We start from the raw sequence: 23,945 nt of genomic DNA, 5'->3' as shown, positions 1-23,945 counted from the left end.
CAATAAAAAAAACACTTTCAAAACGAGCGCATCGTTTCATCCAAGAGGGAAGGGGTTCGACGCTTCTCCAACGTGCACAATCTAGGTCACATTTCCTCCGGTGATGGTGTGACTTCAAGCTGAACTTCGTTTATTGATAATAATGTTTTATATTACTTTATTTAACATTTAATGGTATATGTACATAAGCTTAACAGCTTGAGCCGTGTTCGGCCTGTGATTGTTCCGACGTGCTCGATACTGGCATTGGACACGAATCTCGGCTCCTGGTGTGCCATTTTCCATCCAAACCTCCGCTTTAACTGGTCCGCTCGGTCAGCTTAAACTTCAGCGGCTTGTCGGGAATGTACGTGGGATTCACCTTGTACGTAAGCTTCTCGTAGTTATACTCCACCTGGTACCGCCGGAAGAGCTGCAATGAAGCGTTTTGTTTTTGTGTGTTTCATTAAAAACCGCCCAAAAGTAGGCAATCCGCACGGCACGCATAGGCCTTTTTGTTGGCTGCTCAAGCCAACCAAACCCCACGACGTACCTTCGAGAGCAGTATCTGTAGCTCGCACTCTGCAAACCGACGCCCGATGCAGGTACGCCGTCCGTACCCGAACGGGAGGCTCACGTACGGGTGGATCTTTTGGCCGGCGTGCGGACAGCCGGAATGTTCCTTCAGCTCGCCCCGCTTGAGCCATCGCTCGGGCACGAAACGGTCCGGCTCGGGGAAATACTGCTGCAGGTTCGAGACGACCAGATGCGGGAATATGACGTGTGTCTGCAGAGGTGGAATTGATTTTGTGAGCATATAAAAAAAATAGGAATTTTCGTCGTTATGATTGCTTACCCCCTTCGGAATATGGTAACCACCGATGACGGCGTCTGTCTGCAGGCTGCGCCCATTTCCAATTACCACCGGGTACATGCTGCACACAGAGAGGGGAATATTATAGAAAGTTTAGTTCAAAAAACCGCGCACACCGATAAGGATGATAACAATCCAACTTACCGCAGCGTTTCCTTGATGCAGGCCCGCAGATAAGGCATGGTTTCGAGCATCGATATCGTGAACTTCGTGTCCGGCGACGGCATGCTGCGCTTGATCTCGTTGAACAGGATCTCCTGCTTGTCCGGGTTTTGGCTGAGCTGGTAAATCGTAGATGTCGCCGCAACGGATGTCTAGAAGCGAAATAGAGAGAGAGAGAGTAAAAGTATGATGAAGGTCATAGAATACAGTGAAGGTCCACTTGAACGCTTACCGTATCTACGCCAACCATAATCAGATCGAGCGCAAGCACTGCCGCAATCTTTGGATTGTTCGTCTTCTGTAGGATTCGCTCCACCAGCGAGATGCACTCTTCGCTCTTCTGCTCCGTGCTGCTGTTCATCTTCTCCATCGCAATGTTGATGTGACGCATGCAAAGTCTGGTGTTGAGGGTCGAGCAGTAGCAAAAAAGCAACAACAAAAAGAGACGTTAGACTGTTTCTAAGGGTGACAGAAATCGCACCTCAAACTCCCGCCCTCCCTTTGATCGATTCTGGGTGGGTGAACACCTACTCTCGGAATGTGTCCAGCGCGCCGATGTAGTTTTTGTACGCGGTCGTCTCGTAAATGCGCCAGATCGGCATTCGCAGCTCGACCTCGGCCACGGTCCAGAAGAAGGTGTTGATGGAGTTAATGATGCGCTTCGATTCGTCGTTGCCATCCTTCGACACACAGCCGAGACGTGTGTCGAGTGCCACCCGTCCGATTGCTGCGCGCGTGAGAGAGGGTGGGGATAAAAGGTAACGTTAATAAGCATAAACACGGAGGAGCAGTAGTGTCGACAAGTGTGTTAATATCGCTGCCAATTTAGATTGAATGAAGGGGTAGACGCGTAGGATCAAAACTAATTGAGCATAAGTGAAGCAAAATAGAGGAAAAAAGAATCAGCTGAAATCTCGTCTAATTAGCTCTACTTGCTCTACTGTACAGATGGATTCGGATCGGATAAACGAAGCGGGGTAATAAGATGCTTACACTCTAGCGCCCACTTGTACAGCTCGTGCAGAAAATCTCCCGGCAGCTCGTTATTTTCGTCACGCATCTCTTGAATCCTGTCGAAGGAGATGGAGAAAAACGTCGAGTTACGACGCAAACCAGATTAATTATTCATGTGATACAAAATTTGCTAACCGGGCTGGCTAGCTGGAATGTTGGAGTGTATCGGTGTGGAGAAGGAAGAACACATTAGGATAGGAGGACATCTTTATGGTTCAGAATTAGCGTTTTTGCGAAACTTTTGGCAAAGTCAAGTCGCACGGCATAAAACCGGTCTGGTGTGAATATTGATGTTCGAAGATAATCTTCTTTTTTCCGTTCTTAAATTGTATCTTCAAGCTCCAAAGACGCCAGCATTGTGGTCATTGACGTCAGTACAACTGAAACAAGTTTCCCAGAACGACATTCTCTCGGTTTTGTTCCTCGATGCGTGCGTACTCTACCCGTTTGGGGTTTTTTTTTTTTTTAATTTCATCAGCTCGACTTAAAATGCCTACTAGAGTGGCGTACCAGCAGTCGCCAATCAAGCTCTCTATAAAAACCTGCCGACTTTGAAACCCTCTCGGCCCCTCCGCGTCATTGAGGATGGCCTCGAGATCGCGTCAGCCGCCGCCGCCGCACGGCGATCTCTTTTGGGGTTAACCATTCGCCCTATCGCTCCTATGCGATAGGCACGCAAAAGATCATCAGCTAACGTGGGGTTGCGATTGCTTAACCGACACGCACACTGTATCAGTATGACGCTAGTCGCTAGCTTACCTGTCCATGAAGTCGCTGGAGATCTCATCCAGCGGTGCGATGTATTTCTTGGCGGTGGAGGGCTGCAGCATCACCTGCTGGACCTGGGCACGGAACGCATCCCACTTTTCGCCATGCCTGTGTGTGTGTGTGAAGATATTGGGCGTAGATGTGATTCGTGGCGGAAGTTTGCTAGCGATGTGGTCGGTAGACTCGATACTTACACACCGATCAGTCCCATATTGTCGCCGAAGAAGTCTTTCCGCAGCTTCGATTTGTAGTTGCGCAGCGAGGGCATCGCCGGTCGGTGGGGCAGCACGTCCTCCCGCTTGAACGTGTCCCTTATGAGGTCGGCATCGAACACAAACAGCAGGTCCGGATGTCCGATCAGTCCGTTAACCTTCGCGATGCGCCCGTACTGCCGGTGCAGGTCCTGCATTACCTTGTCCAGATCTTCGATCTTGTACTGACCTGCGGATGGAAGCGAACGGCGGGGAGGCGGACTTTAGTCGCAGTGAAGTGGGCCGAGGAGTGGCTTTCAATGGCACTCTCGGTCAATGATTTGCAGCGGTTTTACTTTCCATCTTGGCTATTCTGTTTAGGCAAAGCCAAGACAGAGGCGGTAAAGTGTTTAATTTGCCAAAGTGTTTGCACTCTTCCCTCTGAAGCGCGCTTGTAGCAGCCTTTTTTCAATCATCTCTTACAGATGCTACCGCCAATGGTAATTGCAGAAAAAAATGCCTCGTTATGTTCAATTAATGCCTCCACAAAAAATGTAACTAGCGTACCGAAAAAAGGGCATCTCGAGTAGGAGCAAAGTTCTTCTAATGATGTGATCATGGAGAAGATCCAAGAGATCATTTACACTCCCATTAAATCTGGATAGTGCTCGAGATTGGAATCATTACCGTTTTCGTTAGTCCAGTACGAGGCGAAGCTTCACACGACCTCATACAGGAAGATTGCTTACTCATCGCCAAGCACACACCTCCAGCAGTCGCGTGACACCAGTACACCGGCGATGGTGTACGAACCCCGCTCAATCACATTAGAGGAAGAGGAGCAACAACAACAACAAAAAGACCATCGTTACCGAGCGACGTGCCGGGTTCAGTGTATTCCGCCGGCATTATGCTAATTAATGCGTGTTTGTGGTCGCAACCACCACCAATTGGAAATCTAAACCCGCCACCGTGTGTCCCGCCACTCACCTCGTCCAACCAACCAGCGGGTGGTCATTTTACACATAATTTGTTTCAAAATAAACTATATAGCGCGTTATGCTTTTTTGTATGTGTCTTTTTTCGATCTGTGATGAACAGAGGGTTCGCCCGTTTTGCGCGCGCACATTTTTTGATGTCCTCCCACCAAATGGATGTTATGCCACCGGAAAATAGGACAATTGTTTGTGTCCACAAGATAGTGCGTGCGTAGTTTTTTAGTCATGTAGTAGCTGTTGTAAAATTTGCTACCTTCTTCTTCTTCTTCTTTGGCTCAACAACCGATGCCGGTCAAGGCCTACCAACCCACTTGTGGGGTTGGCTTTCAGTGACTTATTGATTTCCCCCCATAGCAGGATAGTCAGTCCTACGTATGGCGGCACGGTCTATTTGGGGCTTGAACCCATGACGGGCATGTTATTAAGTCGTACGAGTTGACGACTGTACCATGAGACCGGCTAAAATTTGCTACCACGAGGTACAAATAGGGAATTTGAATTAATTTGCCCAGCATTTGCCCGACACTGTTAATAGCTGCGCGTGTCCGAGTCATTAGGAGTGCGGAAATTAGCGTCATATGTTTTAGGGAGATTGAAACTAACGAACTTACTCAACGGAAGGAAAAGGTGTGAGCTCAAATTTGTTGGTAAAAAAGTAGGTTTCTAAAGATCCCTTGAGTAACTGCGTCGTCCATTAGAAACTAGCTAGAAACTGTTGTGAATTATGCAAGCCACTCCTAAACGAACTCCTTCTCATTAGATGGGACATTTCGTTCGTTCGTTAAAACCAATTAGTCGTCGTCTCTTTCTACACTGCACGTACCTTTCTTGTGGTTAAGCTGGCTTCAAAACAATATATTTGCTTGTGCTAGCAAGACCCCGGCCGGCTATCTTGTCGCAAGAATGTTGCTAAACATTTGCAGACAGTTGATGCGTTTAGGATTGCCATTACAAAAATCATAAACTGCGGCGAAAACCGCATACCCATGGCAGTAAGCAGTAGAGCGACACAGGTCAAGCCGCGTGACACACCTTTGCTTACCACGCGGTGCGGTGCTTGAAGAGCTGTAAAGTATGCCTTGGAGGGATGGAAACGCTCGCTCGCGCTTCTAGCGTCCAGTGTGGTGTGTGTGGTCTTTGTCAGGTAATTGCCAAATGTCACCATCGGCACAAGATACCGCGGGAGTTATGGTGTGGGTTGGGTTGATGGCAGTAAACCCGTTCTTCAAAATGGCCACGTGTTGAGGTTAGGAAGCTTCTAATGGTGTCTTTTTATTTCTGTTGCTCAAGTGCTTCTTGTCCAACTCGCAATTGTACAAGCGGCCAAACCGCCGGTCCCTGGGTTTGCATGAGATATGAATATGTTTGTTTAGCAGATGTGCCTTGCTTTACCTTACTTGGCGGGGCCTGTGGACTGTCGAGGTGTGAATTTCGAGGATCCGGAACGAACCTGTAGGGTTTTATGCTAATTTTAAAACAAAAAAATCTCTTCACACTGGAATAGCGAGCAACGACATGTAAAACGGTACGGAACATGCTATTGTGACGATTCTCCATGATTAACAGCTTCGCGCGGCGAGTCTTGCTCAATATTTGAGCTTCTGCGTCATTTAACGAAATTGATACAGCAAAGCTAATCAGCTTTGCTTCTTCTGCCTTTATGTAACACAATTCAATTTACCCATACCATACGTGAAGAAACTGCTGTGGTCTTGGAAAGCGGCTTTTTGCTAGATTCGCGTACGTGCGGTAACTGAAATCGAACGAAAGCGACGAAGGATGGATCTCGTTTGTAGGAGAGAGAGCTGGTGCTAACGAGGACATCAGGCAAACACGACCGCGCGCGTTGGTCATTGATTTCGTCAAACGCCGGTGGCAAGATTTACGTCGGCTCGAGAAGGTACTGAAGTGGCTGGACCGGACGATCACTCTCACTTTCTTTGGTACCCCGATGCGGCTTCCAGAAAACGCCGGTGACGACGTGTTTGTGTGCAGCGATGATTTGGCAAGATAATTACGCGCACACACACTCACACAAACACACATGTCACCTGAAGGAGGACTTAAATCATCTCCGCTCATAAACGACGGGTTCCCCCCGAATGAAGCCGTTAATGGGCCGGCTAATGTGTGACTGTTAAGAGTATGGTGCTGCCGGTCCGGTGGTCGCGTCGTTGATTTATACAGACTCTCTACCCGTTCATGGTTGACCTACTGAACCCTCTCTGTATCTCTGGGGACATCTTTGGCACATACCAACCTGTCACTCAGTGTGATCCCGTCACATCGGAACATCCCGAGGGGTATTCCCTCAGCAAGATTAATCGATAACAAATGATGCGCCACACCGGCCATATATGTAGTGCCGTGGACCGTAGTGTGGGAAACTGTGTCATTGGGACGGTTTGCGAAGTACCGCCATCCCGCGGTGACCCGCCGGCGGCCCAACTTGTCTGTGTGCACACGAGACCGGCACGCACTCGAGCAGCGGTTACATGATCTCGCGTGTAAACAGTGCGCGCCCGCGTTCGCATCACAAAAGGAGAAATTGTGCGCGGAGTGCGTCCGGTGGTCTTTACGCATCCCTGCGCTTCCCTCCCAAAAAAGGAGGACTTTTGGTTCGATGTCGACAGACCCAAATAAAGCGAACAAGCAAACCGGCAGGGTGTTTGGACCAATGAAAAAAAACAACAACAAATCTTCACGAAATTATGTAAACTACTGCTTCCCATTGTAACGTGCGCGCGGTCTCCTGTCTGTGAAGGCTCCTCGATCCGGTGGCACATTTCACAAGCACATTACACTCCTGGGCTGGGTGACGCTTGGTTGCATGTACTTCTGTCGGTCCGTCCCGCATCTTTTGACTACAGGCTTTATGAGTAGTTTATTTGTGGCAACCGGCCTGGTGAGTTATTAAGCCGCCTCTCCCGTTTGGGTCGTAATGTCTGACATTGTTCCATGAACAAAAATCATGACCACGGGTGATGTGGTGAAGTGTGTGGTAGGCTTTCGTTGCCATGCGGGTCTCAACACTTCTTCTTCAAAATGGACTGACAGACAGTTGACTATTGAGACTGACCAGTTTGCACCAATAACTTGGCCCCACTTGGAGGAACAAATTAAACAAAACCTTTCTTCACAAGGCTCTTGATTATGTGTTACATGTCACTTGGGTAGGTTAGTTTTTTGTAGTTCAGTGTGCGAAAAAAAGCGGAAACTAATAACTCCACACACAATGGTGACCCAGTGTGTACCTGGGGACACATTTGTATGCAATGTAAACACAGCCTCAAACTCAATGTCGGCGCACGGACCGCAACATCAAGAGACACAGAGCATTAAAGTATGGAATGGTTCACGTATACCTTTTGTGCTGTTATCTCATCGTTGTTTGAAGTCTTGGCGAAAATCGTGGAGCAAGCGAATGCGTCCCGTTACCCACCTGCGGGGGTCGCTGTGACTAATCTGTTTCTTCACCCACTCCCCAGTGTGTTTGCTGTTATTTGCGATGCAATTTGTCCGTTGCTTAATTTTGTGCAAATTGATTTGTGTGTGGGTTAGTTTCTAAATTGCGAGGGAAAGAAACGAAATCCAAGAAAGAGTCTGTTAGTGACTGTTTCTGGTTTCATTACCAACTTCATCTGTGATCCATTAGAAGTACATGAATTGAAACAGATTTCTTAACAAATAGTGATAAAATTAAATCGATTGTAGCACCGATAACGAGCTCCTCTATTTGCACCATGTGCACCACAAAGTGATCCTAATTTTCTATGTAATTGAAGAAAGGCTATCAAAATCGCACGCGATTCGAATGCACTCAGACTCACTCGTTTGCACCCACGTTCGCGCGCGCGTGTGTGTGAGCTGCATTCGATGTAATAACGATTGGATGAATCGATTGTGAAATGAGCTCAATCGAACACACCGAGCACCACCACTCGTTGTCGGCGGCGCTGTATAATAATCGAATGAAATGGATCATATTTTCCTCAATGGATACACGTTGGGGGCTGCTGCTCCATTGCTTTTGCCCACCTGGCACCAAGAGTAGAGGAGCGCAACATACGGGTACGAAGCAGACCACATAACTAACTCGTTACATGAGTGCAGCGCTGGAATCGGTGTCGGGTGTGGGTATTGCTGCCCGCCCCGCTGCTGCTGCTTTGTACCATTTTGCGGCCGTTACGCGACTTGCAACAATCGGCCGAGTTAAGGATGCATTTTCCGGCGAGGTTCTCCCTCTATCGAGGTTGTGCCGATTGCAAAATTCAATTCCAAATCTGCCCCCCTCCCAGTGGGCTTACTTCCCCCTTTTAAAACACAGACACACATTCCCTGTGTGGCCTCGTCTGTGTTTCCTACGCGGCAGTTTGTACAGACATAGCGGCGCCAACGATTATTTTCCTTCCTCTGTTCGTCCAGAGTCGTCGGTGGTGTACTCTCGCGCGGTGCGTTTTGCTTTGTTGCCTTTAGTCTCACTTTCTTTGGGACTTTCACGTGCAGACTGTGCCACCGCAAACGGTACTGGGTGCGAGGAGGAGGATTATGATGCGGAACAACCGGAGACCGATCCGCTAAGATATGTCTGGTGACCGTGGCCTTGGGATGGAATATTTTCATTTTTTTTATTTCGAATGAGTCTAGCAGAGGTGATCTCCAATAGAAGATAACCTAAAAGAGATATCCGGTTTTTGGCCCCGGTTATAAAGATCGTGTGGTTTTTTATGACGCTCAAACCGGTCTCCAATTTGGATATTATGTGGAACGTTAATATGGAGTTGGGAAATGAGCTAGGTCATGATAAGAGTTGAAGGCGAAGCATTGGCAGGTGGCAACACCTTGTAGCGGCAAGTTATCGGACGCGGATGATACGTCAAGGTGAAGAGGCTGCTGACATTATTTTAATTTGTTGATCAATAAGATGTTGCTACTTCCTGAAAATCCAGTCTTCTGCCAAAGAAACTCTGCCGAATTTCTTAGTAATACCTTGGAGATCTACTCTGGTGCTTAAAGATCTTCCCAAGTCGGTTCTGTTTGTGTGCGGGTAACACTTACCAATTATTGGAGCAAAGCGCCAAGAATTGCCGATCATCGGCAACCCTTTCGGACCCGGCACATCGCTATACGGTCTTGCATGGGAGAACTGTTCATTGACCGCCTGTTGCTGCTGCTGTTGCTGCTGAATCGTGGGCTCTAGCAGGGCCGCCGTTGCCGCGGTTGCCTCGTTGGGCAGCACATTCAACGCCGACGAAAAGGCGGATCTCTTCAGTAAAGAGTTTGCTATTCTCTGCCCGACCATACTGCTCGCGTGAGGATCTGCCTGTGCAACGGGGAAAAGGGAAAGACAAGCAAAATGTACGATGGATTATTGTCAACGGAATTGATTGCTGTTGCTAACGAACGAGGCTGACCGCTGGGTTGAAGATGACTGCAAAATTTACGTAAAGATTCATGGGAGGAAAAAAGCGCCTAGCATAAATTAAATCCACGCCATCCTGGCATTGACCTTCGGTGGTGATGGATTTTGACATTCCCCTAGTCGGTTCACTCTCGATCGGCCCATGGGTGGGTGATTGCAGATTGCAGGCCCGCCTGGTTCGATTCGTACCGACCGGTTTGGTGTGAGGCCTTTTAGATTGCGTTCGAATGCGATTTGTCTTTCGAACGTGATTTCGAGCGAAAAATGAAAGCTCTCGCACAAAGGTGGCCCGGGGAGGGATGATCGTGATTTTTTTTTGGGAGGCGCTACGAAGCTGTTATGAAAATGGGAAGTCATTCATCTCGATCTTCCGTTCCGATCCGTGTCGTCGTCGGTTGATCGGTTTTGATGTGCGTGTTTGTCTCCTCCCTTTCGTCGCATCATTGGCCAGTCGACCCTGTCGGTCATGTCGGATGTATTATGAAACCGAAGACTCGCTTTTGCCTGAGTCCCCGGTACACCAAGCTCTCCCTTCCCAACGCGCAAAGCACATTTTATGATCGATGATAGATAAATAGCAATCTTTCAGGATGGGGTGGGTGGATCGGAATTGGAAAAAAAGGAAAATACTAGCAAACCATTTAGTATTCGTATTTATGCTACGATAAATCATGCTCTCCTATCACACCCTTCTTCCTCAGTATCAAACCGATTTGTTGTGATTTTTTTTTCTTAGTTATCCGCTTGTGTAACTGATGATACGTTCTTTCCGACAGGATGCTTGTGCTTTATAAATATTCTATTCACGATAATCGTCTTGAGAATAATGTTTGAAAAAACTAAGAATGAAAAATAATCTCCAGCTTCTTTGTTGATGACGGAATCTCCGGACAGCTGCAGGATATGGGATAATGCGTGCGAAAAGTTTGTGCTTTATGCCGTTTTCCTACCCGTGAGTCAATAATGATATTTCACGTGTCTTCTTTTTTCCCTTCTCAAAACTGAAAGGTAAATTAGCCGTTTTGTGATGGTAACGGTCATCAACGGGTTCGATTGCTTTGAGCGTTTGAAAATTAATAGCCCCACAATTTTGTCTCTGGGCGATGGTTATGTAAATCTGTTTATTGGCTGACATGTGAAAAGCTAGATCCTAGCAGAAACTGTGAAACTGAAAGCCACCGAGTTGGAAGGTAAAAGGTGATTCCAGCATGGATTTGCTCCATTCCATCAAATGTCATCTACATACAGCTTCGAGGCTGATCTGATATCAGCATTTTTCGAAACAATGATGGATCGGCTTCTGCATTCCCATGGCCAAAAATAACCTGCAAATTAATCTTAATTTCGAGAACTGACAGCACACAACACTGTGACAAGAACATCCAATCTCTGTTCAATCTGATTTAAATAAATCTGCAATCAAAATTAAACCTGAACATCTTATCACACAGGCCCTGTCACAGTCCACTTATCTTCTCCTTGGCATTAATCGGAGACCCTGGTCGCATCAATTGCACTACATCACTGGTTAAAAGTGGTCGAACGCAGAGTCTTGAGACTGCGTAACTCGCGCTCAACTTAATGAAAGGTCATCAGCAGTTGAACGGATAGTAGTAAACCGACCATTTGGAAGGCAATTTGCGAAAGGTGGAATTTGGAAACAATGAACCATTGTTTTTTGTGGCGACACTACAACTACGATTGCCTGACAGCACATCAAACATTTATGACGCGCACATCGACATGTTGACGTGATTGCGAGGGAATTGTTTTTATTTTTGGCACACCATCAAAAATGCACAACCTCTCCCTCACCCAACAGAGGAAACGAAAGAAAATCGACTCCAGCGCGAGCAGTGAAATTTTAAATATTTTATTAACCTCTCCTCTCTCCGAATGCTGCTGCGAAAACTTCCGCACCAGCAGCACCAGCATATCCAACCAGCTCAAAACTGTCGGCAAAACATTCCATGAATATTCCAACAATATTTCGTCTCTCGCCTCGAACTCACGCATCTTTTGGTTGGCCCCGTCAATACCCCGAGTGTTTACGTCACTGGATCGCCGGCCGGAAACCGAAAGGTGCGCGCACTCGATCCCTTTCCCAAAAGCCGCACCCGAGCGAACGCAACCTTGTCTTAACTAAACTTACGGCAACCGGCCCGTGGGAGATGCGTACACGTCTTCCAACTCTTTTCCAGTCACCGGGCGCGCGTGTAGACCCTTATTTTGAACAAAGCCCTTGAAAAAGCAAACAAAACGCCCAAGAGAGTGCGAGAGACAGAAAGTTGTCGTTGGGTTGCAGCTTGCTTTATGGGATCCCGCATCCCCCCCCCCCCCCCCACAGCAAGGGGACTGGAATTCATGGCAAATGGTATGGCATCCTGAGCAGTAGTAGCCCTATTATATAGCTAGCTGGAAGCAGTTGGAAGGTTGCCGAATTAGCCGCGTACAACGTTCCAAAGTTCACCGGCAATCTTATCCATCGCCTGTGGAATGGCCTCGAGAAGTTTTTGGACAGGTCGGGTTGAAAAACAAAAAACAACAGACAAATCTAGTGAAACCTGTCCCAAAAACTGATGGATCTGACGGGCTGTGAATAGTGGGTTAGGTTTTGCAAAGACCGTTCCATCACCACCATCACCGGTATTCTGCCTCGTTAAAGCACATGCTTAAATTGTACTCCAAATAGCCCACTTTTTGCAGCCCCCCCCCCCCCCCCCAGGATAGGGGTGGTAGATTAAACGTGAACCTGCACCGGCTCTTGACGACGGGAGGTGTGCGACACGTTCGTGGGATGCGGTTTTGTTTTACATGTTTGCGAAAGTAAGGCTGCCCCTCGGCCAGGGCACTAGGCAACTGGACTGGCAGCATAATTGAGCAAGAGCCCGTTTTATGCTCGTTCGGGTGCCGGTTTGGAACGGGATTAGCAGCAGCCAGTCAAGATCGGGCAGTCTCGGGAAAGCATTGGTATCGTTTGTGAGTGTTTGCACTTCATCAGCACACGCCAGCATTGGCCACCAAAACAGGTGTTTTGGATTGCCATTTTCCACTAGACACTACACTGCAGCTGAAATTCATTCACTTGCTGTGAGTTCTTGTGAACAGGTGGTGGTGGTGGTGGTAGTGTCGAAGGTAGTTGATCGAGATCAACTAATCAACCTAGACCTCGAACTGTCTCGCCAACAGCAGTGGAGCTAGTGACGGCGCACCCGGTGACGGCACCGTCTCGAGCCTCCTCCGCGTGCTCTGCACGACTAAATTTTCACATTCGATCCGGTTTTTTTCGGCTACATCCCGCTAACCCGCAGACCATTGACGGATGGACCACAATTCGAGACAGCAAGCGTGTGGCGGGCCTTCGTTTGATGAGCTTCCAGTTGAGGGTTTCGATTGCGCAACGATGCTGGGGGGGGGGGGGGGGAATTGATTTGATTCATCAATTTCACTTTCAAGATGAGTTTGCATCAGGCCAGGGAGGGACTTAGTTTCCACTGATACCTTCACATTGGAGTAGAGATCACAAGCACGTGTTTGGACCTTGGCGTATCGTGTGATTTGTATTTTTACATTCCCATTGCGGGGGAAACAATATAAACGCCATTGAGGTCGTTGGTGCAAAAACGCATCTTAGTTGTAATTCGCATTCTAATCTACAAGAAAACGCAACCCGAGGGTGTGCCAACCCTTGTTGTTCGCTGGTAGTCAAGCTAAACAGTAGAGGGTACAACACTCATCCATAGCAATTGGCATTGAGTGGTAAAACAACACCCCAAGCTTGACAGAGCGGACAAACATTGAATGCTGCCTCGCCCTCTTCCAACTTCTGAACATCTCAAGCCAACCCAACTCAAACGAGTTTTTTTTTTGCTGTGTTTGAAGGCCGTTTGAAAAAAGTAAAAAACTTAATAAGCTGATCCTAATCCACCTTAAGAAACAACAAAAGCCACACATACACACCGTGACAAACCGTTGATTGTCGGCAACTTACTTCCTTATTTTGAATTCACGCACAACGGTGCCACTAAAATTCACAAACACACGCCGCAAAATACGATCAGCTCCACAAACGAACACACACACACACTCGAAGGAGGGAAAACTCGCGTCCACTGTGTTTTTTTAACAACTGCTTGTCTATTGTTCGGATAAATCGTTTCTTTCGGCTGCGAAAAGGAATCGGTAGGGCCGAGTGGTGATGATGGAATCTTCTTCCTGTAAAGCTGCTAAAGCGTTGGGCGCACTATGAATGGGTTTCGGTGTGTGGTTTCGTTGGCATTACCTTTGACGATGGTAATGCAAAGTGAAAATTCAAACACTGACACACACACACACACACACGCTCCAATGTTGTCACGCAAAGACGGCAAACGGATATTTCACTCTCGGAACACTAACCGCGATCGTACACTATGGGATATGGGCAGAACTGTGCGCACACCGATTGACACCCAACTAAAAAACTTTTGCTGTTATCACTTTCGCTGCGTGCAGCGGGTGACGATCGTTTGAAAAGGGAGTTACAGCTTCTAAATGATTTCCCGGGAGCGCATCAACACCTACGATCAGTTTCACTTTTGCAGGCTTGAAATCGAAAGCACACTTTCCAAAATGATGGAATATTTAACTTCTTTTTTTTACGATAAAATCTTTTAGTGATTTTAAAATTGTCAAAAAGAACGGAACAGAACTGAAGGCGCGTACCGAAACGCGAAACCGGCCGATCGACGGGCTGTGAAAGAGAAGATTCCTTGCGCCAACAGGCAACAACCGCTCGCTATGAGGTACCGATTTTAATTGAAGGCGAAAATGGTCACGATCTTTGCTTCGATTGCTCGGGTCGCGGGTACGCGAGTGAGTGCCGGGGCGAAGGAAAGCCGAGTTGCGCGCGCGCTCGCACACCCGCCACCGTTCGTTCGCGGTAGGCGGGGGTAGTTTTCTTGTACGCGCTGCGTCTGTTGGACGGGGTTTGTTGCATGGGCTCCACCACCGTCTTCGGCGTCGCTTAATGCTGTTGGCGTTCGCGCAAAATCAACCCTCCTTTGTCGGGTTTGGGTTTGTTGGGGTGGGGGTTTCGGAAACGACTTGGTGGTCGCGACTTTGGTGACGATTTTGTCCGTCGCTGGTTGCGACTTGACTTGGACGGGTCTGAGATGATGAAAGCTTCTCGAGGGTTTGAGTTGAGTAGGGGGAATGTGTGGTTGGTGTGGAGCTGTTTGTTGCGCGATTGTGCGTGCGATGCGTGCGACAAGACGTGTGAGATATTGTTCGGTGGGAATCTGAGAAAATTCCCCTTTTAAATGGTCGAAAAACACGAAGTCGTCGTGCAATATTTTATCACTCCGTTGTATAGAACATTATCGTTAATTTCGAGCATGTGGTGTTGAATTTTACGTTCCAGAGCGGTTTATTTTGAACAGAAGTCAGAATCATACACGCACACTATAAAAGTGCAACGGCTCTGGTTAAGCATTAATCCAACGAAGCTGACGTGAATGGCACCATCAAGACAGTTAAAACATGGACCGGCATCCGAAGGTCGCGCTGTCGGTTCTAGGCACGCACACACGAGCGCATTGCATGGGGACATTCTATTTTACCTGGCCCACAAAGAGAACGTTGCATTTTGAGACAACTGCAGCATGTGCTGCTGCACAATCACTGCGAAGGGGTAAAATATTCAAGAACGAAAAACCGGTTCGCTGCTGCATTCTGCTTTTTTTTGTTTTGTTCTGTACACATTTTTTTTAAAGGATTCAGTTATCGTTTCCATTTGCGGTTGCATGCAAACTGTTGCAACGTTTGTTGATCAATATTTGACAAACTGCTGCGCTGTGTTTGATTAGGGAATGCATTTCGAATACTCTCTGTAATTCGGAAATGGTATGGGTCATTAGCATGCATCATTGAAATATTTAAAAAAAATATTATCATATAAATATTTTAAATTCTTGAGTACATTCTCAAGATGTTAAAATGATTTTTAAAATTTTTGAAATATCATTCAAATGAATTAACTTTAACAATATGAATATTTGATAAATGATATTTGACCCGAATTAGAATGTGTCTCTCCTAGTTTAAATTGTATTTTTAACGACGCATCTTAATTCCCGTTGCATGCTGCAGTCGTCAAACACATGATCCTACGCAACGCTTCCGTCGTTAGTTCAGATCTTGCTGTGTTGTCTTTGTGTGGTTTCTGGATAAAGCCTGTGCATTTCAAATATTTTTCTAACCAAAATAGTGGAAACAACCAATCAAAATGATGACCCTCTCACGCCACGGTTTTGCCAAAGCTTGTTTTCCTACCAACTATTGCGAATGCAACATTAGCACGAAAGCACATATTCTTTCCTTACCTTCTTTTAAGTTGACCCATTTAGCGGGGATCGTGGTGCGACCGCGATCGGAGATGGTAACCCCATTGGCACCCATCATCAGCGCAGTGTTGTGGCATGAACTTTAGAAACGTACAAAACTGACACGCACGCGAGATCTTCCCTCCCGAAGATTTCCTCCACCTCGGTCTGGGACGGGGACCAGTGGCGTCGGGGAAAACTGTGGCTCACTCTTCCGCCGAAAAGGGTACATCGTGTCGCATGTTGCTATTTTAAAATGTGTTTATATGTTGGGTCGCTGCAATGCCGTGTGTTACATTTTGCAATCGTACCGGCAAGGATGTTTCAGCCGCGCGCGGTGCCATTAATGTGGTGTATACGATGTTACCTAGCCATCAAATCCGATTGGAGAGGATACATTCGGTTTGCCACATGCTTCACCCCGGGCCCGGTTCGGTTTAGCGCTAATGCTGCCAGTACTGGTGCCGATTGCATAAGAACGGGGAAGAAGGGCTCGAAACCGTCTGGCACGGCAGCGGGTGAGCTTACGACGATGCTGAAAATACAACACAAAAAGGTGGTAGCAGTAGTAGCAGCAAGCAGTAACAGTAGCAGCAGAAGTCGACCCTAAAAACCTAAAAACAATACCGTTCGTGCATGACGAAACGGGTATGTTTTATTGTGTACCCTCTTGCATAGCTCCGGCCCTTTCGCAGTGCAATTCCCCGACCATCCTACTGTGGCTACTGTGTTTAGCTAATGCTTAGGTCGTAATAAAAAGCGTTTTTATTTGCCACGCGAAGAAGCGGGCAGGCAGCTTTATAGATCGGGAGACCCGGGCGTTACGGCGATCCATTTTCCAGTGGTTAAAGTAATATTAATTTTCCATTTGTACGATACGCGACGAATGCTTGTCAGTTGGTAGTGGTCCCATCATCATTCAGTATTACACGAACGAATAAATAGTGAAAATGCCGCTTTTTGGCATGATCGTGCCTGCGAAAAACACCTTCGCTTTCCAGCGAACATCGAAAGTGTGCCAAACGGGCAATCATAATCGCAAATCATCCTCCCCAACCCCTTGCTTCCCCTTGGCTTTTTGTAGGGCGGTGGGATGCGGATGAAAGGGAAAATTGTTATGGAATAACTTTAGCACCTGTTCGACAGCGCGCGGCACCACCACACAACACCTGTGGGTAGGTGAAAAACGGCACCGGAGAAGGTGTTGTAGCATACTTGTCTGGGGCGCTTCAGAATGTACGTGCGCAATGTGCATTTGCATCGACTGGAAAGGATGATGGTGCACACACACACACACACAAGAGGGATGGGAAGGAAACCAATAATGCATTCTCGTAACAAGATCGTGCGGCGCGCTTGGTGTACGAATGGAAATTGCATAAAATTGGGTTTGAAAGTTTATTAGACGCTCAGCTCAGCGGTGTTGAAGGGGAAAGAATTTTTCATTTCATTTTTTATTGCAGATAATGGAATGCATTAAATAATGACGCACATTGTTGGGACGCGTTTTCCCCCCCTTGTTGTGTGGAGTGTTAATAAACACGAGCGCGTGTTTAAAATATCCTCCAAAACGAGAACGCTTTTAAAAATTTCGAAATATACCATTTTAATGCTTATGGCAAAAAAGGCATCATTGCTTCACCAGTGTGTGACGTACGAGAGGGTCATAAAAACAATCCCCCTTCATATTAAATCTCGCTGCACTTCAAACTGTGGCAATTTAATAATTTAGACTAATAGGGAAACATCTAATTGAAGAAGTTGTTTGCATACAGTTCCATTTGTGGGTCAGTCGCGCGCTCGGCAAACGGCTCTGCCTAGCTACTGTACCCTCCACACATGCACATTACCCATTCACACAGCATTATGTCACAGAGTTATGTGCGGTGCTACGCAATGCAGTAAAGCAGCCAGTGTGGTACACACAACCGTGTGCCGTTTTAGGCAGAACCGTTCAAGGTTTATGTTTCTATGCGGTCCCGGGAAGAAGGAGATGAACGCCGATCCTATTAACGTAGCCCGTACGTTTCTGGCGAGGGTGATGGACAATTTCGATCGAGGCTACCTACACCCGGCACAGCGTTCCTCCGTTTTCGGCACGGATGATAAACGGTGTGCAAATATTTGGCCGCGAGAAAAAGGTGCGAGAAAAGGGATGCGGGCTAGTGTGTGCTGTTTCTGTCTGTGGAAGCTGCCCCGGGGCGTGGGCGTATTTCGTTATGGTGCCTCAAGCTCGAGTATCTCGGTACGATCGATTGCGATCGATATTTCAAATATTGAAATGGTTTTCGTGGTCCAAAATTTGCACAACGTCGGGGCTCTAAACGACGGAGGCTGACTTGACGGACGGACAGTACCTAGTTTTACGTTCACTTTCATTCGTGATGCAAATGGAAAGTGTATGTACGGTCGGCACGATTGCAATTGGAGCACCGCGAATGACTTCATCTAACACACAGGGTGGCGAAAAATTGGAGGTTCAAAAACAATGTCCGCGTGAGCAGGTTGTCGGGTGTTCGCCCGTATATCTGCTTTAGTTTGCGGAATGATCACTCAGCAGCGTGAGTTAGAGTGAATGAGTTAGAATAGCGAGTAGAATCGTCAACATCTTCGAAGAGTCACTACTTCGTGTTACTGGAGAGATTAATCACTGTTCTAAGATGTATCTCTCTAATGAGTCATTCAACTGTGCTCGAGTTACTGGTTGGCGTGAAAATGTTAAAACACTCGTATACAACGCTTCATATAGTATTCCTATTCTTCTTTGTTCTTTGATGATTGAGCTCACGATTGAGCTCATTGTACTGACATGATCAGGTTGTCTATTATTCACTAATGTAACTCACTAATCGTAAATAGCCGGTCTCGTAGTTACTGATTGGAGTGGAGAGTTAAATCACCGTTCTAGATAAAATTTCTGAAAGAGTTGTATTAATCACGATTCAGTCCGTAAAAATCAGTGTTAATGAAAGCTCAGCGCAGTGATGAAGTCCCACATCACACGCAAAATAGTACACTTGATAGATTTATTTAACTTACAGATAATCTAATTCAATGTGAGCGAGTTAAAAAGCTATTAACAAATTATCATGATGATTTACCTGAACTCATTCACTGCAAAGAATTAATTAATTGGCTCATTCTGATTTCTGTATCCACATCACTGATCTGCTTCTATTTTTTTCCTTGACATTTTCCTTAGCAAAAGAAAATTATACGACAGCAGGAAAAGTTCATTCAAGTCAACGTCAACTTTTAATCACATCCACCCCGTACCATGTGTGACATGATATTATGCAAATTGTTTTGCACGATCATCTCTGGTTTGCAAAATCTCCCCGAAGCTCACTGGACCGTAGGCTATAATAATCGATCCGATGTGTAGTGATGGCGGGCCACCTGACACTAGTCCAAGGTCTTTGTAATAATCGGTCCACCCCACTGAGCTGCGGAACCACAATTACCCGTCGTTCAACGATCAAGACCAACGCTCGTCCGCCATCTAATGCAATTTCATCCAAGCCTAGCGCCGGCGAAATGCGAAAACAAACCACCGGAGCTTTGGAGTCTCTCCAGTCCGTCTCTGGTTGCATAATAGATCTCTCGCCAAACACTCTCACCCTTTCACTGTCACGGTTGTGCTAGGTACATGAGCTAGGAATGTGTGTCTGTGTGTAGATGTGGAATGAGTTGTACTACATACAAAAGGAAGCTGTCTGATAGACAACAATCACCTTTCGGGAGAGCGTCGAATGTGTCGTCACGGTGCGAGTTGAGATCGAGTTTGCTGATCTTCGTCGTCAGGTACTATCTGGGGATACGATACCGAGGCATAAGACCGACTAGAGAGGGATTAAGGCCGCAACAAAGCCACCCTATTTTATTCACAGTGGTCTACTTTCGGACTGCTAAATGAAGGGCCATTGTTGAAGACGTCGCCCGGGTGCACAGATTGTTAGGGTGTTGTCGATCGTGTACTGAGTGATGTATTGAATGGAATGGAGGGCAGGGGAGTTGGAAGTTATACCTGTTACGACAGATCGACTGCTCTGCTGCTCCAGTTATGGTCCGCGCCGTGATTACCCTGAGACCCCGGGCCTCAAGCCAAAGGTCTATTGTAACTGATCCTCGCGCAAGGCGGCGGCACCCCAGCACGCGGAGACGATAATAACACGTAAAATGTGTGTCACGCTCCCCTACCGATTTCAGTTGGCTTCGTCTAATTGTCATCCGGCAGGTGGCTTTGGGTGGTTTTGGGGTGCGTCGTCGCTGGAACTGTCTAGACCACGGATCACTAAAGTGCGTCGTGCGGGGCGCAATTAATGCCTAAGCTCTGAGAGAGATGATATAACATGCAGGCGCCGCGACGGGCCTCCATTGATGGTGGCAAATAGGGAAGCTGTGTTTAAAAGATATTTTTCAATTAGTTCCAGCTAGATCTCGCAAGATGCTGGGATCTTGTACGAACGGTGGAGACTTTACTTGGCTGTTTTGCTCCAGGCGTGCCAGACATTAGTCAACGCTCCCGGGGTTGGAAGAGACTGGCCGCGGCCTGTATGAATTGTCCCTCACTCAGGTAATGGTAATGTAGGTCAATGAATGAGTAAGAGTGTTGACGTTTCTGAGATACCGCATTTCACCCGCATAATCTCCGACACAAAGACTCCGATCTGGTAGAAATGCTTTCTGAATATTTTAGGTACTCCAAGTTTCTTACTTGAAGATCTTAGACAACAGCGACGAACCTGCGGCAAAGAACAATACGCTTCCGAGTCAAAACATCCTTACAAACCCTATAATACTTAAGCAGCGGCAGCTTGATGACAAATGCGAAATCAACCTACATTCAAATGGCAAAATGAAACCTGAATTTTAGGCACACGACATACACCGCTTACATCAGGTCTTTGTAAACTCGTCCACCCGTCGGGGTCTCCCTTTTGGGCGGCCCGGACTAGCTGCGCTGACCATTATGAAACGACGACCATTAAGTGGTTTTGTCAGCTTCAAGTTCCAGTACACTACTAATACACTCCGCTAAGCGCAACTGACGACGACTACTACTACTACTACTACTACTACCACTGCTAGCCATCTCTCCCTGTTTTGTCCACCGCGCTGCAATTTATTGCGGTGCGCTTGCTCAACTCCGACGCGCGTTTTGCATCTCGCGCGAATCAACGACCACGCTGGAAAGCTTGCAATTTGGCAGGAATTAAAGTTTAACCTCCATTGTATGTGAAAGAATGCAACGACAGCGGCAGCAGCATCACGTCCAGTGGAGAGGCTGATGAAATATGAGTCAACCGTAGGCTGGCTAACGTGTGCCTCCCGTAGCGTAGCCTAGCCCATACAAATGACGGAACATCTTGGAAACATGGCCATGGTGTGTGCTCTCGCGCGCGCGTGCGCCCGCTCTCGTTGACACATTTTCCAACCCCCGGCGAAACAGTACACTTCGTTCATTATGTGTCGTTTTTCATCCAGCCCGGGCTGTGGCTGCTGCTGCAGCTGCTGCTCCAGTCACCATTGTAAGACGCTGTAAAAATTGCACTAATTTCCATTACGTCATAATGGATGCGGAATCACAGCGTGAAAATAAAAACGCTTAACCTCTCGCTTGTGTACGCTCGTTGTGCGACAGTTCTGCGTCTTGTTAGGGGAAATGGGGGAGGAGAATGAAAGCGGCAGGGAGCAGCTGCACAGCTGGCAACGACAGGCGCTGTCCGGTAGGATTTTTGCACAGCAATGGAGGCAGCAAGGTGACAAAAGATGTCCTTCCATTGGTGCAAAAAGGCATCAATCTTCGGGCGGCGGCAATGCACACTGTGTGTTAACGGAACTGACCGACATTGGGTAAAGCGTCAAACGCTTCAAAGTTATATAAAGTGGGAAAGCCATTAATCATATCAGACTTTATAATAGTGGTGAAGTTTGCACTTTTTGTCGTTAAAGCTTGTTTTTTCTTAGGCGTAGTCCATTGCGTTCTTTGTCGAAAGCAGCAGGCAATATTCTTTTTTTGTTATTGATTTGTCATTTTTATCTATTAATTTAATTATTATTTTTATGTTGTTATCTTTTTTTCATTTTATCATTTTTAGATTGTTTATTAATCTGTGCTTTGCTAATCTACTTTTTATAGCTCTCATGTTTGTGTATTAACCAATTCCTTTATTCAGTTATTTATTGATTTATTTATCTACCTGTTTTATGTTTTATCTATGTTGTTCATGTTTTATGATTTATGTTTTATTTTTCTTTATTCATACATGTTTATTTCCTTTTTTATTTTGTGTTTATTTACTCTTTTATTATACATATTTTTAACTCTTATATTTTCATTATGTTCTTATCAACTTTTGTATTTTGTATATTTTTGTTTGTTTTTTTTCTGTTTATATCAGCTTAGTTGAGTTGTGTCTTTTTTTCTTGATCGCGGATGTGCTGCTATCGTAAAATTCTTCGATTTCATTAATTTTATTGCCCGTGAGCATGACATTTCAGTAAAATTCGTAAAATGTAAATGATTTTCTACGATTGCCATTGGCGTGCGAAATAAACTCCCTATCTGGGTCTCCTTGAAACGTTCGTTTACCGTAGATCGATCGTTAGAAGACGCAAAATCATCCAATCAAGTTGTCCCTCAGCACACACTTCCTCCTATCAGAGAGACTGCGCGCTCGGCGCGTCCATTTAGCATCAATTCGAAATGCTCTGATAAGTGGCCAAAAGTAGGAGTAAATTGAAAACGCGGTTGGTGTAGCCTTTGCCCGTGCTGTTTTTACCGAACCCAGAATCTCTTCCCGCGTGCTTAAAAGCGTTGACTTCACGAAGAAAACGGCCAAATGTTGTTTTTTTTTAAACACACGTTGATTTCATGATCAACAGTCCGTGTGTGTGTGTGCCTGTGCGTCAAGGTTTTTCCTAGATGGAAAGCACACAAGCCCATTATCCAGCGGAAACACCGAAATAGACCACTATCGCTGGGTGGCGTGGTAATGTATTTGCATTGTTTCAGGGTCAGTTCATGGGCGAGTGTTGAAGGTTTTTGCGTAGTGCACACCCTGTGTGTTTGTACCATGTTGAAGATGTCCTAGCGGAGGTATATTTCCGGTCTGTTGGTTGTTTTAAAAAAAGCAGTCTTCAACTGTTTGCATATAGCTATTGCCTTATCCGTTTGCTGTGGTACGCGCACACGCACATCGATCGTAGAAATGGGGTTCCCATTAAAGTCGTCCCACACGCGCGTTAGTCGCACCAGATGCTCGCCACGACCACACGGGCAAAGTAGATAAGAAGCGAACAGGTCTGTCCAGCACGGTCACCAGTACAGTCGTGCCCTGTACGTCTAATGGAACTAGGTTAGGTGAGTGGTCTAATGGGACGGAGGCGACCACTGCTTCGCGAAAGTGAAAAGTTGCCAAATCCTTCACTTTTTCCCTCCCAAGCTCTGTTGGCAACGAAACGCGTTCTAGGGTAGTTGAGCTGTGCAACACGCTGTTGCAATGTCCGCGGACAACAAAACGGTACGCAAAATGGTAATAGAGAAAACAGAAAACCCCCGCTGCAACCACAACCTATATATTTGCCTTTGGCGGTGGTAGAAGAAGGTGATGGAAGTCTGTGTTGCGTTGCAAAACTATAAGCCCCGTAAAACAAAACAAAAGCTCGGATCCCGGCGCCCTGAACGGCGAGCCCCACCGAAAGCCAAAGTCCAGTAAAAAACAATCGTTGGGAAATTAAATTTTATAATGCCCTTTTACAACCGGGCCCTCGTTGTGTGTCCGTTGCGTCTTCTTTCCAGTTCGAGTCTAACTGCAAACACGTGGTAGCGAAGCATTTATCGTGCATCGATCAGCAAATGGTAACGGGGGAGGGGGGCCCTTATTGCAAAGCGTACGCGTAATTATAGACCCGCCGTTTAATGATAGATGAGCCACTTGGGGGACTTATGGGAGAGGGTGGAATTGGGGACTCCGATGATGGCCATTGTCGGCCAGCCCGGGGGAGCGCGCACTGTACACAGCTTTATGACGCCGCAGTCGGGTAAAGTGTGGATGTGGTTTACGGCCCTCTGTCCGGTGCGAGGTGTGGCCTATGTTCCTGTTTGTCGTTCCGATGTTCCGAGTCACGGGAGGCGCGTGCGCTACCGTCTAGGTCTGGCTCTAAATTGTT

The 23,945-nt window shown here is 46.8% G+C and overlaps 2 protein-coding genes across 9 annotated transcripts in view; one reads left to right on the top strand and one right to left on the bottom strand.

The window, feature by feature from the left end:
* Nucleotides 1-23,945, top strand: part of LOC121594530 (G protein alpha o subunit) — a 63,861-nt gene that overhangs the window by 29,849 nt on the left and 10,067 nt on the right. The gene's annotated exons all lie outside the window — the stretch shown is intronic.
* Nucleotides 66-14,374, bottom strand: LOC121594529 (probable cytochrome P450 49a1). Of its 2 annotated transcripts, none has more exons than XM_041917889.1 (11): nucleotides 13,369-14,374; nucleotides 9,045-9,309; nucleotides 2,992-3,238; nucleotides 2,789-2,905; nucleotides 2,009-2,085; nucleotides 1,547-1,742; nucleotides 1,248-1,413; nucleotides 998-1,167; nucleotides 836-914; nucleotides 533-766; nucleotides 66-412 (listed from the first exon to the last, which is right to left on the bottom strand). In XM_041917889.1, exons 2-11 carry the CDS (start codon nucleotides 9,286-9,288, stop codon nucleotides 299-301), a joined length of 1,644 nt encoding a protein of 547 aa, XP_041773823.1. In that variant the 5' UTR covers nucleotides 9,289-9,309; nucleotides 13,369-14,374; the 3' UTR covers nucleotides 66-298. The 2 variants fall into 2 exon arrangements, with proteins under 2 accessions (XP_041773823.1, XP_041773822.1); XM_041917888.1 differs by having other exon boundaries at nucleotides 68-412; nucleotides 13,400-14,374.

This window comes from Anopheles merus, chromosome 2L, assembly GCF_017562075.2.
Source record: "Anopheles merus strain MAF chromosome 2L, AmerM5.1, whole genome shotgun sequence".
NCBI lineage: Eukaryota > Metazoa > Arthropoda > Insecta > Diptera > Culicidae > Anopheles > Anopheles merus.
This window is presented reverse-complemented; position numbering and strand designations above follow the sequence as displayed.

Excerpts from the sequence above, each read along its gene's own strand:
- LOC121594529 (XM_041917889.1), bottom strand. The coding sequence starts at position 9,288 with ATGGTCGGGCAGAGAATAGCAAACTCTTTACTGAAGAGATCCGCCTTT. Across the intron at positions 1,414-1,546 it reads GCGCTGGACACATTCCGAGA|ACTTTGCATGCGTCACATCA; the intron begins GTAGGTGTTCAC and ends CCTCAACACCAG. Across the intron at positions 767-835 it reads GTTACCATATTCCGAAGGGG|ACACACGTCATATTCCCGCA; the intron begins GTAAGCAATCAT and ends CCACCTCTGCAG.